We start from the raw sequence: 12591 nt of genomic DNA, 5'->3' as shown, positions 1-12591 counted from the left end.
GCGGGACTACGGACGGGAGCAAATATGTCGGTCGCAGGAACCAGGAGGCTATGCAGAGTAGGCCTAGTCGCCGTGCTGGTCACCGCGTTGTGCGTGTTGACTCTGCTTGATTCGCCGCCACAACTCCCGGATCCACCAGCGGATCCTCCTCCTACGCCTGGTAAGCAATTTTCTCCGTTGCTGCGCTCCTTCGCCTCCAGCAGCGCGCGACCCTTGCCCTTTCGTTATCGCTGAACGGTTCGCAGCCCGTACCCACTAACGCGCCTTTGCCACCTAACAATGCCTATTTTTTCTCTGTTTCTTTCTATCTCCTTTTTTATTCGGTTGTTTCATGCTAGGCGATTAGACACCGCTGATTTTGTCCCTTTCGAATCCTTGCGAGGGATTTTAGTTAAGTTTCGCGTTGAGTAAACTCGTGAATAGGTATCTGTCAGAGAGTAGGTCGAAGAATAAAAAGTTCTTAAATTTAAACGCCATATTCATGGAAATTTTACTTTCCTTTTACTTTTCTAAGAATACTTATTGACATTTCAGTCTTAAATTAATCAGACGTCTTAAGTATAAGAAAAAAAATAGTAGTTAAGAAAATTAAATTTTCGATTCAGTCTTGACATCTCTGAGATATTTTTAGAATCGTTGTTCTAAAATGTAATTATATCTAATTAAATATATTTTGTGAAGTAAAAATATGTACAAAAGTATACCTAGTAATTAGCGAATATCTAATTAAAGGATAAGGAATGGCGTCTGATCTTATTGGAATATTTTATGTAGCAAACTAAACATCCTCTTTGCCTTATTTTGAAAGCAATATTTCACGAGACACGGAGCTAAGTGAATTCCGCCATGCAAGAATCTCGAATTTATTTTCCTAGCATGAAAGCCCTCTGAGTCAAAGATCATCGATAACAGCTTCTTTAAATATGCAAATGTGCAACTTTTATCTTCTCCTATATCTAAGTATTTGCATATCAAAGCTGTGCAAAGTGCAAGTACCTTGATCTGGGACCATGAGAAATTTATAAGTTTCCTGATGGGTTGATCGCTGCTTTTCAAAATGTGTCATAAATTTCCTGAGCGTGTCCGTCAAATATCGATACATCTTTCTTTCGAAGAACTTTACGAGAGCGAACAATTTTTAGCGAGATCAAGATGAAAGAACAAGAATAATAATCATATATCTACATCTATGAGGAAGTCTATATTCTTCTATGGTAGCACTAGGAATTGTTTGATCTGCATAATATTTAACAAGATAACTTTAAGATTCCTCTGCAGGAATATGACAGATGCAGTAACTCACGAAATTGTTCGAACACTTGTAAAATTTTTTTCAGAATGTATTATGTATTTTACGGCATTTTGAAATATTATTAGCATTATTACGTGTAAAAAATATACGATATAGTATACAAATATGAATTTGTATAAATATACTATCTATGTTCGGATAAGACATGACTATCATGATTACGTTGGCAAAATTTATTGTTTAATGTTTATAAATAGCGTTTTGAATAAATATAACTAAAAATCAAGAAATAATTTTAGACTCTTGGTAAATTCGGTTTTAAAAAACACGAAGATACAAAGGTTATGTGATGTTAAATTATATTAAATTCCTACTACATAGTATACCCAAGCCAGGGTAATTATTCACCATCTTTATGAAATCGTAAAGTTTATAGTACCGGTCGTAATTCAAGAGAAAGGTATTTCTGGCTGACGCAACGAAAATGGAGCTCCGGACAAAAGTAAAAGTGACGAAATGCTCGAGTCCTTTCGCTGACACAGCGATTGATACGCTACAAGAAGATTCTACAATCGCAAAAGCCATTCCCATGTGTTAGGATAGCCTCGTTCCAAGTTTAGTAAGAGATTTGTGTTTTACTGTTCGCACTACTTCCTACTAGTGAATACTTTCCCAGCGCTTGGCTCTAGCCGACAAAGAATAGAAAAATTCCACACGTGCCTTCAACTGACTATTAATTCATAGTTCGAACGATTATGCTTAATTGTGTCAATTTTAACGAGCCCACTGTTTCTCTTTGAGTAACGTGTTAGATTTCCTTCAAATAAGTTGTTCGGCCAGCAATTCGATGTAAATCGAACGTTTCATTTTATACTCTACAGGCTTGCATAAGAGGAATCTCGGTGAAGATAAAAGTAAATTTTCTATTATGATTCATGACCAATGTAGCTGAATAATCAGAAGATCTCTTGCTACAGATTTGCAGTTCTGTTTCGGTACAGTGGATTGAAATTTTCCTTTATCCATGAATAAGGGAAAGAATAGTTCCAGAGAGATTTTCTAAGCCTAAATTGGCAGATTTGAACTTCAATTTAATATCGGTATACAATTTCAGGTGCTTTTTAAAAAATTCTATATCTTATTTTCTGTTTAATTTTTTCAAATAATTCAAAATTTCAGAATTCACTCACAATTAATTGTGTAAAACGATTCAAAGTCCTAAATCAACTACCAACAATTTAAACTAATTTTTAAGTGGTGAAATAATAGATCACTGGGAAATTGTAACTTTAAGACTACATAATTAACAAACGATAAATCAAATACAATGACTGATATAACACGTTAAAACATTCACCATTCATCGTATCGACACCTACTCTAAACTTTAAAATCAGATTTCAGATCAGAAATCAGATCGGATAATCCAAACTTCGTCTTCCAAATTAATTAAACCCAAAGCCGAACAACTATCATCTCCAAGCTCCAGCACGTACTAATTCCCTGAGAAAACCGTCGAAATCGAGTCGAGTGGAATGGCGTACAAAAAGCTCGCCCCTTGAGGGCCGTAAATCAACCGCGGTGCGGTGACACAGGCTTATCGTGGACACAAATCTTTACACGGTTCCTTGGCGGTAGCGACTTCATTAGGTGACATAATTTACAGCTCGATTCATCTACCGATTGCCTCCTCTTCCACATAACACCCTCTTTCTTCTCGTTCTCCAACTATTTCACCTCTGCGAGTTACTGGAAAATGTGAGCCTCGAAGCCTCTTCTCTTCATAGTTCTTCGACCGTCGTCGGTTCATTCTCATATTTCTGTCGGTTACCGTGTAGCAGAATTCGCTTTCTCGTAAAACTAGCGAACCGTGGCGTCTCCGAGAGAAAGCAGGAAGCAAAGTTGCTAAAGAGCAGGCTTGGATGGTACGCGGCATCAGCGTAATACGCAGTCGTTGGGTCAAGGGTAGACACAACTTTTAACGATTGTACAGTGACTGTACACTGTACATAGTAGGATGCATAAGCTGGGATATCAGTGAGTGAGAGAGAGAGAGAGGAAAAAACAGAGATGGAGACAGAGACAGAAACAGATAAACAGACAGAAAGCGTGATCGAAACATTCGCACACCGATCGCACGCCGAAGGGCATGGATTTAATTGGTCGGCCAAGCTGCTTTAATTCGAGAATTAACGGAAGATGGATATTTTATGTGCACAGGTGTGAGATGCTTTGGGAGTACAGATTTATGCTAGGTTGAAGAAGTGATAGGGCTAGAAGAAAGGAGTGAAATATTAACGGTAAACGTGCCTTTCACGTATCGTGCCTCTTGGGCTTAACGGTCGTGATTAATTCGGGAATCATTGTAATGAGAGTATCTTTGTTTGCTTAACAGTTGTCAGTGCTTATTTTGCTGAAGTAATAGTTTTAATTTTGGAAAGTATTTACGGAGGTGGCTTAATTTGGTCGAATCTAAGACAAGTTTTTTTCAAGAACTTGATATAAATGAGAAAAGCATTCGTTTTAAAAAATGGGATTTAAATATAGAAACTCGGGTTTTGACTCGAACAACTAGTTTCATATTTGAAAAGCCGCATTCGAATTTAAACTTGAAAATGAATCTAAATCTAAATAATTAAATTCAAATATGAAAAATTACATGTATGTTTAAATAAAAATTCAAATATAAATGTCAAATTAATATGTAAGAAGCAAGTTGTATAAAAATTCATTCTACAACTAACAGTTAACGAACGCTTTAAACATTGATTATAAACGGTCACGTAGAACTGACAACCAGCTAGTTTCTATTTACGTTTCGTCGTGCGTGAACAAATGACATATCTCACTATTGAATCCATTAAACGAATCGATCGTGATGGCACAAAATGGAATAAAAGTACGATCAGGGTAACCAGTGGTCATGACTCCTGGTCATTCGTGACGTTTACGCAAAACGAGTTTCCCTTCGATATACGTTAAAGCATATTTGCTATTACAGAGCAATTAACCAAAAGAGCAATTGAAATTCTATATAGGTAGCTAATCGATGCTTATCGGAGGTCAGTGACGTGTTTCGAAATCGCTTAGAACAGGAATTAGAGAGAAATTACCGAGAATTTATGGAAATAACAATTTAAATGTAGCACGATCGTTTACTGACACGTAAACGTATTCACGACGTACAGCGTCCGGCCTCGCTCGATGACGTAATACTTCCGTCCGGTAAAAGATCGTCGAGGTGTCTAGGCTTCCTTTCTATTCGCAGGGAACGATGACACTATCATAGCTACACGATTGATAACAAAGGAAATTGTTAATCAACTGTTTACAGGTGCAATATCTTTTAATGTGGGTTTTCCGTTAGTTAGAATTATTTTCACTTGCACAGCGGGAGTGTAGGCTCAATCAATTATTGCTAGCAAAAGCTATAAATTTTAATTAAACAAACTTATTTTACCTCGGTAAATTATTGCGATAAAATTGATTTTCCGCGAATATCACCGGAATATATTCAGTAGAAGAGTTAATAACGCAAGAGTAGTAAATCTTCGTAGGTGAATTAAGTTATCTGAGTTCATGTCAAAGTTTTACTATTCCAAGTTTTCACCAGAACTAAAAAAATTCTGTAATATTTAATTACTTATACGTTTACTACAACAGGTCATTAAAAATTTCATTCAAACATTTGAAATTTAAATGAAAATAATAATTCTAATTGAGGAATGGATACATACTTCTCAAAACTTGAAATAATTCCCCTAAAAGTTTTTAAATATGTATTCTTTCATAAATATTTTAATACTCATAGAAATCAATGTTAAGATTAATGCGTGAGTATAACTCATAACCCACGTACACCATTAAAAGATTAAACCAATGTTTAGTATAAACGCTACCTAGAAAAACGAACTTAATTATCTAGCGCGGATACATTCGAGCCTCCGTAAATACTTAAGCGACCATGGTTTATCTTTCACGCGATGTAGCTTTCCATTTAATAACCCGCATCGCGTACGTAGCTCGTATCGAATTAATTAGCCGAAAAGCGTGCGCTACCGCCGCTTCCGCGTTAATGAGCAGAGTGTAGCATGCGTCACGCGACTATCACAATCTCAATCTCCCTGACACATTTTCCAGGTGGCGAACCCCCGGGCACAAGAAGCATCGTGGCTTACTCATGGGCGCGGAGATTGGCACTCGATTACAGACCCTCCAAGGAGTGCGACGGTAATGGAACGTATGGAACGACGTTAAATACGTTCAAGTTAACCGATGAGAAGTGGCTCGAGACAATCCCCGGACAGCTCTTCCTGTACAGCGCCCACTTGGACCTGAGAGTGGCCGGTTACCCAAGCCTCAGGGTGATTGGCGTTAAACGTGGACCTCTACCGACCTCTGGCCTTTTCTGCACCGTCTGGTGAGACATTTTTTCGCGAGCGAGTCAGCCTTTCCATCTTTTCTAGTCACTTCAACCGTTCTTACTTCCGGTATACAGTAAAGCCCTGGTATCGGCGGTTGATCGCGATTCTGCATAATTAAATGGTCACGGTCTAAAAAATTATATGGAAAATTTGTAAATTTCAGCACAGTGGATCTTCAACTCTCCATATTATTACTAGATTACGGATCTTTATGGAAATTAATGTTTCTATGAACACTAGGGAATAGAACTCTTAAATAGAGATTTCTTTTTTCTATTAAATATTATAATCAGTACTATTGCATTATATTTTATATATTTTTCTATATGTTATGCACGTTTTGTATATTTATACATCTTTAAATCTTCCATAAATGCATAAGTATGCATAAGTAAGTACACAGTCCACAGATGATCCTTTTGACAATTCGGAAATTTCGCCGTGTTTCCAAAGCCATATCGTTTTCATCCTTAAAAGCCTCTTGCCTAAAAGTTGCTAGGATAATATTGTATCAAAATAACGAGATAATCCAACGACATATAATAAGATAGGGCTAATCGAGTTCCGCACTCATCATCCATGAACAGTTGCTTTAATCTAACTTCTTGCCTGGTTACTATCAAACTTTCTTTAGACCTTCTTCGAGGGGCAGGCAGCTGTTTCATAATTCGAACGATTATGTAAATTCGGTCACGAAACTAAACTTCCTTCAGTCAAAAAACATTGGCCCCTATCTGAATATTCCGAGATTCAGCACAAATTACTGATTTTACACGTTCCTCAGGCACGGGGAGGAAGATTTCTTTTATTAAAAACACGAGACTTAATAATCTTTGTTTCTGCTCGTTTACATGTAAGAAAATATAAGTAGCAAGGATCGTTTAACACAAAAACTTTCTTGAATTAAAGTCGCGATATGTTCTTTGAAATCTATCTAAATATATTGAATATTATCTATATATTATCAAATATATAATCTCTGTTCGTTCAGGTACAAAGAGGAAGAACGTGGTAGAGCTGTCAGCGTGGAGGCACTTGTGTCGACGATTTGGTTGGACGAGTGGGGCGAGACAGTAGATAGCTATGCGGGGATCCTCGTTGGTTGTCAATTACCACCGGATGCAGCGATCGAGCCGTCGAAGGTGTACGTAGGCCTGGAGCCCTGCCACCAGAATGCTAGTCATAGTTTAACGATAAACGGGGAAGACAGGAACGAGGCGAAGGAACGACGCCGTCAGTTCACACTTTGCATCAAGGGTTTGGACTTCGACGAGGACATCTCTCGGAAGATCGTCGCTTTTGTCGAATTCCACCGAATATTAGGTGCCGAGCACTTTTATTTTTACGTGTTCAATGTTCACGAGAACGTGTTGAAGGTGTTGAGGCTGTACGAGCGATCGAACGTGATCAGATGGTTCAATCTGACGTTGCCGGGCGATCTACCGAACGAGAAGATCGCTAGAAGGCGGTTTCTCAGCGAGGACATCTGGATCAAGAGACGTATGGAGCTGATACCCTACAATCACTGCTTCTACGATAATCTTCATCGATCGGAATTCGTGCTGCCCATCGACATCGACGAGGCGATCGTTCCGGCCAGAAGAAAGAACTGGTATGAGCTGTTGCTCGACGAGAGGATCAAGCTTGGAAGAAACTTCAAGGACTTCGCCTCGTATTCAGTTAGAAACGTTTATTTCTTCCCTGAGCTGCAGACCAGAAATCAAACCGACCGCGCTAGCTTCGAGGTCAATTCCACGAATATTCTGCCTGATCTGGATTATCTAGACACAATCAGAACTGCTTGCATCTCGCCAGAAGGTGACTCGGTGAAGAGCTTTGTCTCGACCAGGCGCGCGTTAACGGTGCACAATCATTACGCTCTGACCACACTGAATCCATCTACCAGACGGGCGCACCATTTTGATCCGGAAGATGTGTTAAAGCATCATCATAGAGCCTGTGATGATAGACACTTGGACTGCGAGATTATGATGGGGGACGTTAGGGTCGATGAATCCGCATTGAGGTACGCGGATGAACTTAATCGAAGGATGAGGACGTTTTTCAGCGACTTCAAAGCATTCACGTAGCGAGAAGAATGATGTATATAATAAAATAGAATTAATCGATTGTGATGTATTTTATTGATTCTTCATCTCCTTATTAGAAGAATATGGTGAGTTATATATATTAAAATGTCCTTGAATCTAAAGAGTTCTCTTATCTTATATTTTGGAACTCGTTAAAATGTTTCCTTTAAGCTATTAAGCATTCTAAAACTTATAAAATCAACAAGAGTAGGCTCATCGTATCTTTCCCCTGTTGAAATTCTCGAAAATTTTCTTTCGCAATTCTCAGTTTATGCAAAATGAAGATATTTAAAATAACATTGGATACAAGCAGGCACCGTTCCGCGAAATGAAATTTGTATAATTAAAACGGAAGATTACACGAAATCAGGGACACGAACGAGCTATTTCAGCAATGCACCTCCGCATTACCTCTGGGAAATAAGATAAGAAGACAATGCGACGTTTGCAACTTGTAACCTACGCCGTTCTTACAAAGATCAAACGTTCGTTCAAATTTACTTGTAACATGGTAAAAGCAACAATTCATGCCGCTTTGGAGAATATAACTACTATAATTAGAATAAAAAAAACTTCGCTTCACTCTTTTGCGAATACTTCGCCGGTGCCTCGAATGATATGATAATGAAATGCACTCATGGGAAATTTTCTCCCTGTCTAGCACGTCGCATCACTTTAAGCGCGATGCGCTCAAATTATAACTCTTTGGCTACCAAAACGAGAAAATCTATTCTTTGTTTTCATGAAGAATATCGTGAATTGTATCTATGTTTCATGCTTTTAACGCTGAATTGGCGTTGCTAACCTCCTTTATTGTGTTGTTTTCTTTTCTGCGTGGTGAAAATGGAGAACAAGTCATACTTAAGCAACCTCTTTCACTGGCCAGTCTTTTAATAGTCAAATGTTCTCACAAAGGAATGCAACAGTAGCGTGAACAGTATGAACAGTATGACAACAGTATGTGAATGCAAAATCTACTTATATTCTAGTCCTATAGTTATGAATTAGTGTTCTTTACCTTTTCTATTATACCATATTCTTGCATCTACAGAAAAAACAAATTACATTTGACCAATTTCCACTATTGACTACTCTCTTTATTGAAAAACGTCCCTACGAAAGGTCATGGTATTGTGACCGTGAATGCGAAACCTATCAATATTCCAGTCTTTTAACTCTAAATTCACATTATTATTTTCTTTTATTATTCTTTTATTATTCTTCTTTTATTAAACGGTCTAATCGCATTTAATCATTTTCTCCTCTTAACCCCTTTGATTGCAAAACCTCTTCATAAAGGTTCACGGCAATATTGCGAACGTAAATACACGCTCAACGCATCTTCATAGACTATTCTCATAATCATTTCCTTTTTATAATTCTTGGTCTAGTTTCTTCGTCTAGCTCTAGCTTTTCTGAGTTGTAATAACATTCTCTGAGGTCAATACCACCTAATGACAAAATTCGCAATCACTTTGTGCCAACCTAATACTTGTCTCCTCTGCCTGCAACTCAGAGAAATTAGAACTAGACCAAGAAACTAGACCAAGAATCATAAAAAGGAAATGATTATGAAAATGGTGGTATTGACAAAATCCGCAATCATCTACCTAACCCCAACCCAATAGTTCGGTATAGAGAGAAACGAGGTGCTTGTCACGGCACTCGGGGCAGCGTTTACAGTGGTAAACAAGGGTTGAATAGTGCGCTATTCGAAATCCACGGCACCCACAGCTCTAGATAAATTTTACGACGCGCATAAAGCGACGTGGAAGGACCGGCAAGGTCATAACGAAGTTTAATAGCTCATGAGCAGAGCGTGTCCCACATGCTTGTTAGACAAACATGCAGATAACACGGAATGTTATTTGGAGAAGAGATAAGTGACTTCCAACTGCGAGCTTCCCTCAAACTCTCTCTCGCTTTTCTTATAGAATGTTACACGAGGACTTCCAGCGGAGTTGCTGATCCTTTTAGGTCGATATTCACCGACTAGACTCGGGAGCCAGATATATAAATCCTGTGATATTCAATTAGAGAGATATTGTAACAACTTTTATGCGCAGAAAGAATATCGAATTTGATAAGAGAACGTCAATTTTGAATGATATCTCTTTTTTGATGGGAGGGAGGTGAAATGATATCGGCCGAAGTGGAGGTTAAAGTCATTTAAATTCGAATCAATAATAAGTAATAATAAATTAAATATTTTGCTGTAATCTTTAATTGTCTTCCATATTTATTAAATTACTACATTTTTAATATTGATCTTGCGAAAATGCTGTGATTTATGTTCTACAAAAATGTAAAACACAAGTAACACAAAAATTTAATTATAGATGTCTTTCAGAAAATAGAAGAATGGTTTTATACATATGTATGCACCAACGTGTACAGTTCATCGTAGAAACACGCAGAAAATTATGTTCAAAGGAACGGTCATTACTTTGAGCGTTCTTCATGGAAATTCTATCACAAGATCTGGAATACACATAGGGCATATATGCATGTACGACAAACTTCTGTGATGTTTCCAGCAGATCGTTTCAAAGCAACAACTTTACACGCGCTATAAGTATGGTCCGCATTATCGAGATAAGCGTTATTTACTCTCGTTCCTAGCGTGATGGCGAGTACTAACTAATGATGAAGATGTAGATAAATCCCTAGCGTTCATTCTGCGCCAACGCTTCAATTTAAAGCTACTTAATGCTTTGATACATAATAAACATTCAATGATACACTACATGTACAATATATTAGAAAATTCAAATTTTATATTTGTTGAAGGGCTTAATGAAAAGCTGATACAAATGACAAAATTTTCATTAATTTGAGGAAGGTATGGATAAATTTAAATTATTACATAAATCTGTATGCTTTCAAGCATCAGAACATTCTACTATACATTCTATCGCTTAAAACTATCAGGACACTTAATTATTTCTTGACAAAATTTATTTTAGTTACAAAATTTTGAATAAATCGGGCTGCAGTGGCTTGTATTCGTTATAGTTATCAATATCTCTCCATAAGAAAATTCTGCAAGTAAATATAAATATTATGCATCGTTTCTCGTTACAGAAGAAAAAAAACGCTTATACTACTTGTACATTGAGCCTCTCAATTATTATCTACCATGACAAAGTTACTTAGCAGCCACCATTTTCTTCGAAACGAGCCATTTCACATCGCGATATGAAGCCTGTTTTCATCGCAAATATTCAATATAAATCGAAACGATCCTACACGCCCAGATGCAACGCGTTAACAAACCCGAAATAACCCTCCTCCTATATCGAATCATAACTTACATACCAATTCTCTAGTTTCGTAGTTTTCACTGCATCGGTTTCACCGCTGTCAGATCGACCGCTAAAGCAGACAATGAGACTGAGAGGGTTAACGAAGTAAGCGGAGCCTAGGTGAACGGAACGCATCAAGATCGACCCAGTTCTGGATAATAATAAGTCGCAGCAAGTGGAACGGATCGGCTGGATAAGGTATCGGGACAGTGGTAAGCACGGGACGCCCGCTATGTTGTATGTAGGGAGGGCAGGTAAGTCGCACGAGGTACTCGTTCACGCGCACGTTCTCTTAAATTCTGTTCTTAATTTTTTCTCGCCTCCAGATAAGTGTGAACCACCAACGAACTCGATCATCAACCGAGTCCCGGATAATTTATTAAGGATCAAATAATAGTTTATCATAGCTGGACTATTTACTTTTTATGCATTTATAGGAAATTTGAAGATGGAGGAATATAGAGAATCTCAGATAACATAAGAAATATATAAAATATTCAAAGTAATATGTTATACAATATTTAATACATAAAATACATTAAATTTCCTATCCTACATTTGTTCTTTTAATTCGCAAAATTATAAATTTGCATGAAAATAATGCAAAATATAATTATTGCATAAATAGTAGTTTCACGATAACGCTATAAATAGCTCGGTTTCTTTAAATTTCACAAAATTGCGATTTTGCTCGCCTCCGGGTAAATGCGAATCATCACGGAACTGTTCAAACGTCAGCCTAGTCCCGGTTAACCCCTTGACAACGGTATCTCGTAGGAGTCAAGGGTTTTTCATGTACACAACTTGCGTGTGTCAGACGTAAACATTATTTATGTAACATATTGTAATATTATATGTAGCCTCTAATGAATATAAAGAATAAAATTATTGCAGTTCTATCGGTAATTTTCTAATTTAATCTAATATGGTCAAAGATGTTTTTAATTAAAATACCCCGAAAAGTTATTCCACTCTAGGATGTAAAATAATAAAGTAATTGAACTAAATGAGTATTTTAAATAGTTATTTTTTATCTGCAATACAAATAAAATGCCGAAGCATGGCGAGTACAGAGTATTTTATGGAAATGGACGCACTTATATACATGTCGGGTTTACATAAGAATTAGGGTTAGGGGCGCGAAACGATTCTTCGTTTGGGTTACACGTTGTCGCTATGCAATAGAGAAGACATTGACTAGTGCAAATACGATTATTATAGAACCGGACAAGTAACCGCGGTAGTTAGGTACTCGAGAAACTAATGACAATGATCCTAGGTTCAATAACGAATCCGCGGTCAATGATAGATGAACGTACTCACAAAATCTAAGTCGGACGCGTAATATTCACTGGTCGTAAAGGGTTACTCCTTTCATCAATGAGATCGCGAGCGAGAATGTCCCGATGATGCCACAGAGGAAAACTATAATCGGGTGTGTCTAAGGACACGAGATCATCGGATTAGTCGAGAAAAGCCTTCGTTCAGAAAGTAAGGGAAATTGGCGTTGCTGCTAATTG

General features: G+C 37.5%; 1 protein-coding gene across 1 annotated transcript in view; it reads left to right on the top strand.

Moving 5' to 3' along the window:
- LOC100749655 overlaps nucleotides 1-7806 on the top strand; it is an 11051-nt gene extending 3245 nt beyond the window's left edge. The window contains exons 2-4 of the mRNA XM_003493476.4: nucleotides 1-160; nucleotides 5393-5672; nucleotides 6668-7806. Of these exons, the coding sequence (XP_003493524.1) occupies nucleotides 25-160; nucleotides 5393-5672; nucleotides 6668-7766 (1515 nt within the window). The 5' untranslated portion in view covers nucleotides 1-24 and the 3' untranslated portion in view covers nucleotides 7767-7806. The remainder of the gene's footprint in view (nucleotides 161-5392; nucleotides 5673-6667) is intronic.
- Nucleotides 7807-12591: the final 4785 nt, after the last annotated feature.

The sequence above is a fragment of the Bombus impatiens genome, unplaced genomic scaffold (assembly GCF_000188095.3).
Source record: "Bombus impatiens unplaced genomic scaffold, BIMP_2.2 scf_1117, whole genome shotgun sequence".
NCBI classification, from domain to species: domain Eukaryota; kingdom Metazoa; phylum Arthropoda; class Insecta; order Hymenoptera; family Apidae; genus Bombus; species Bombus impatiens.
This window is presented reverse-complemented; position numbering and strand designations above follow the sequence as displayed.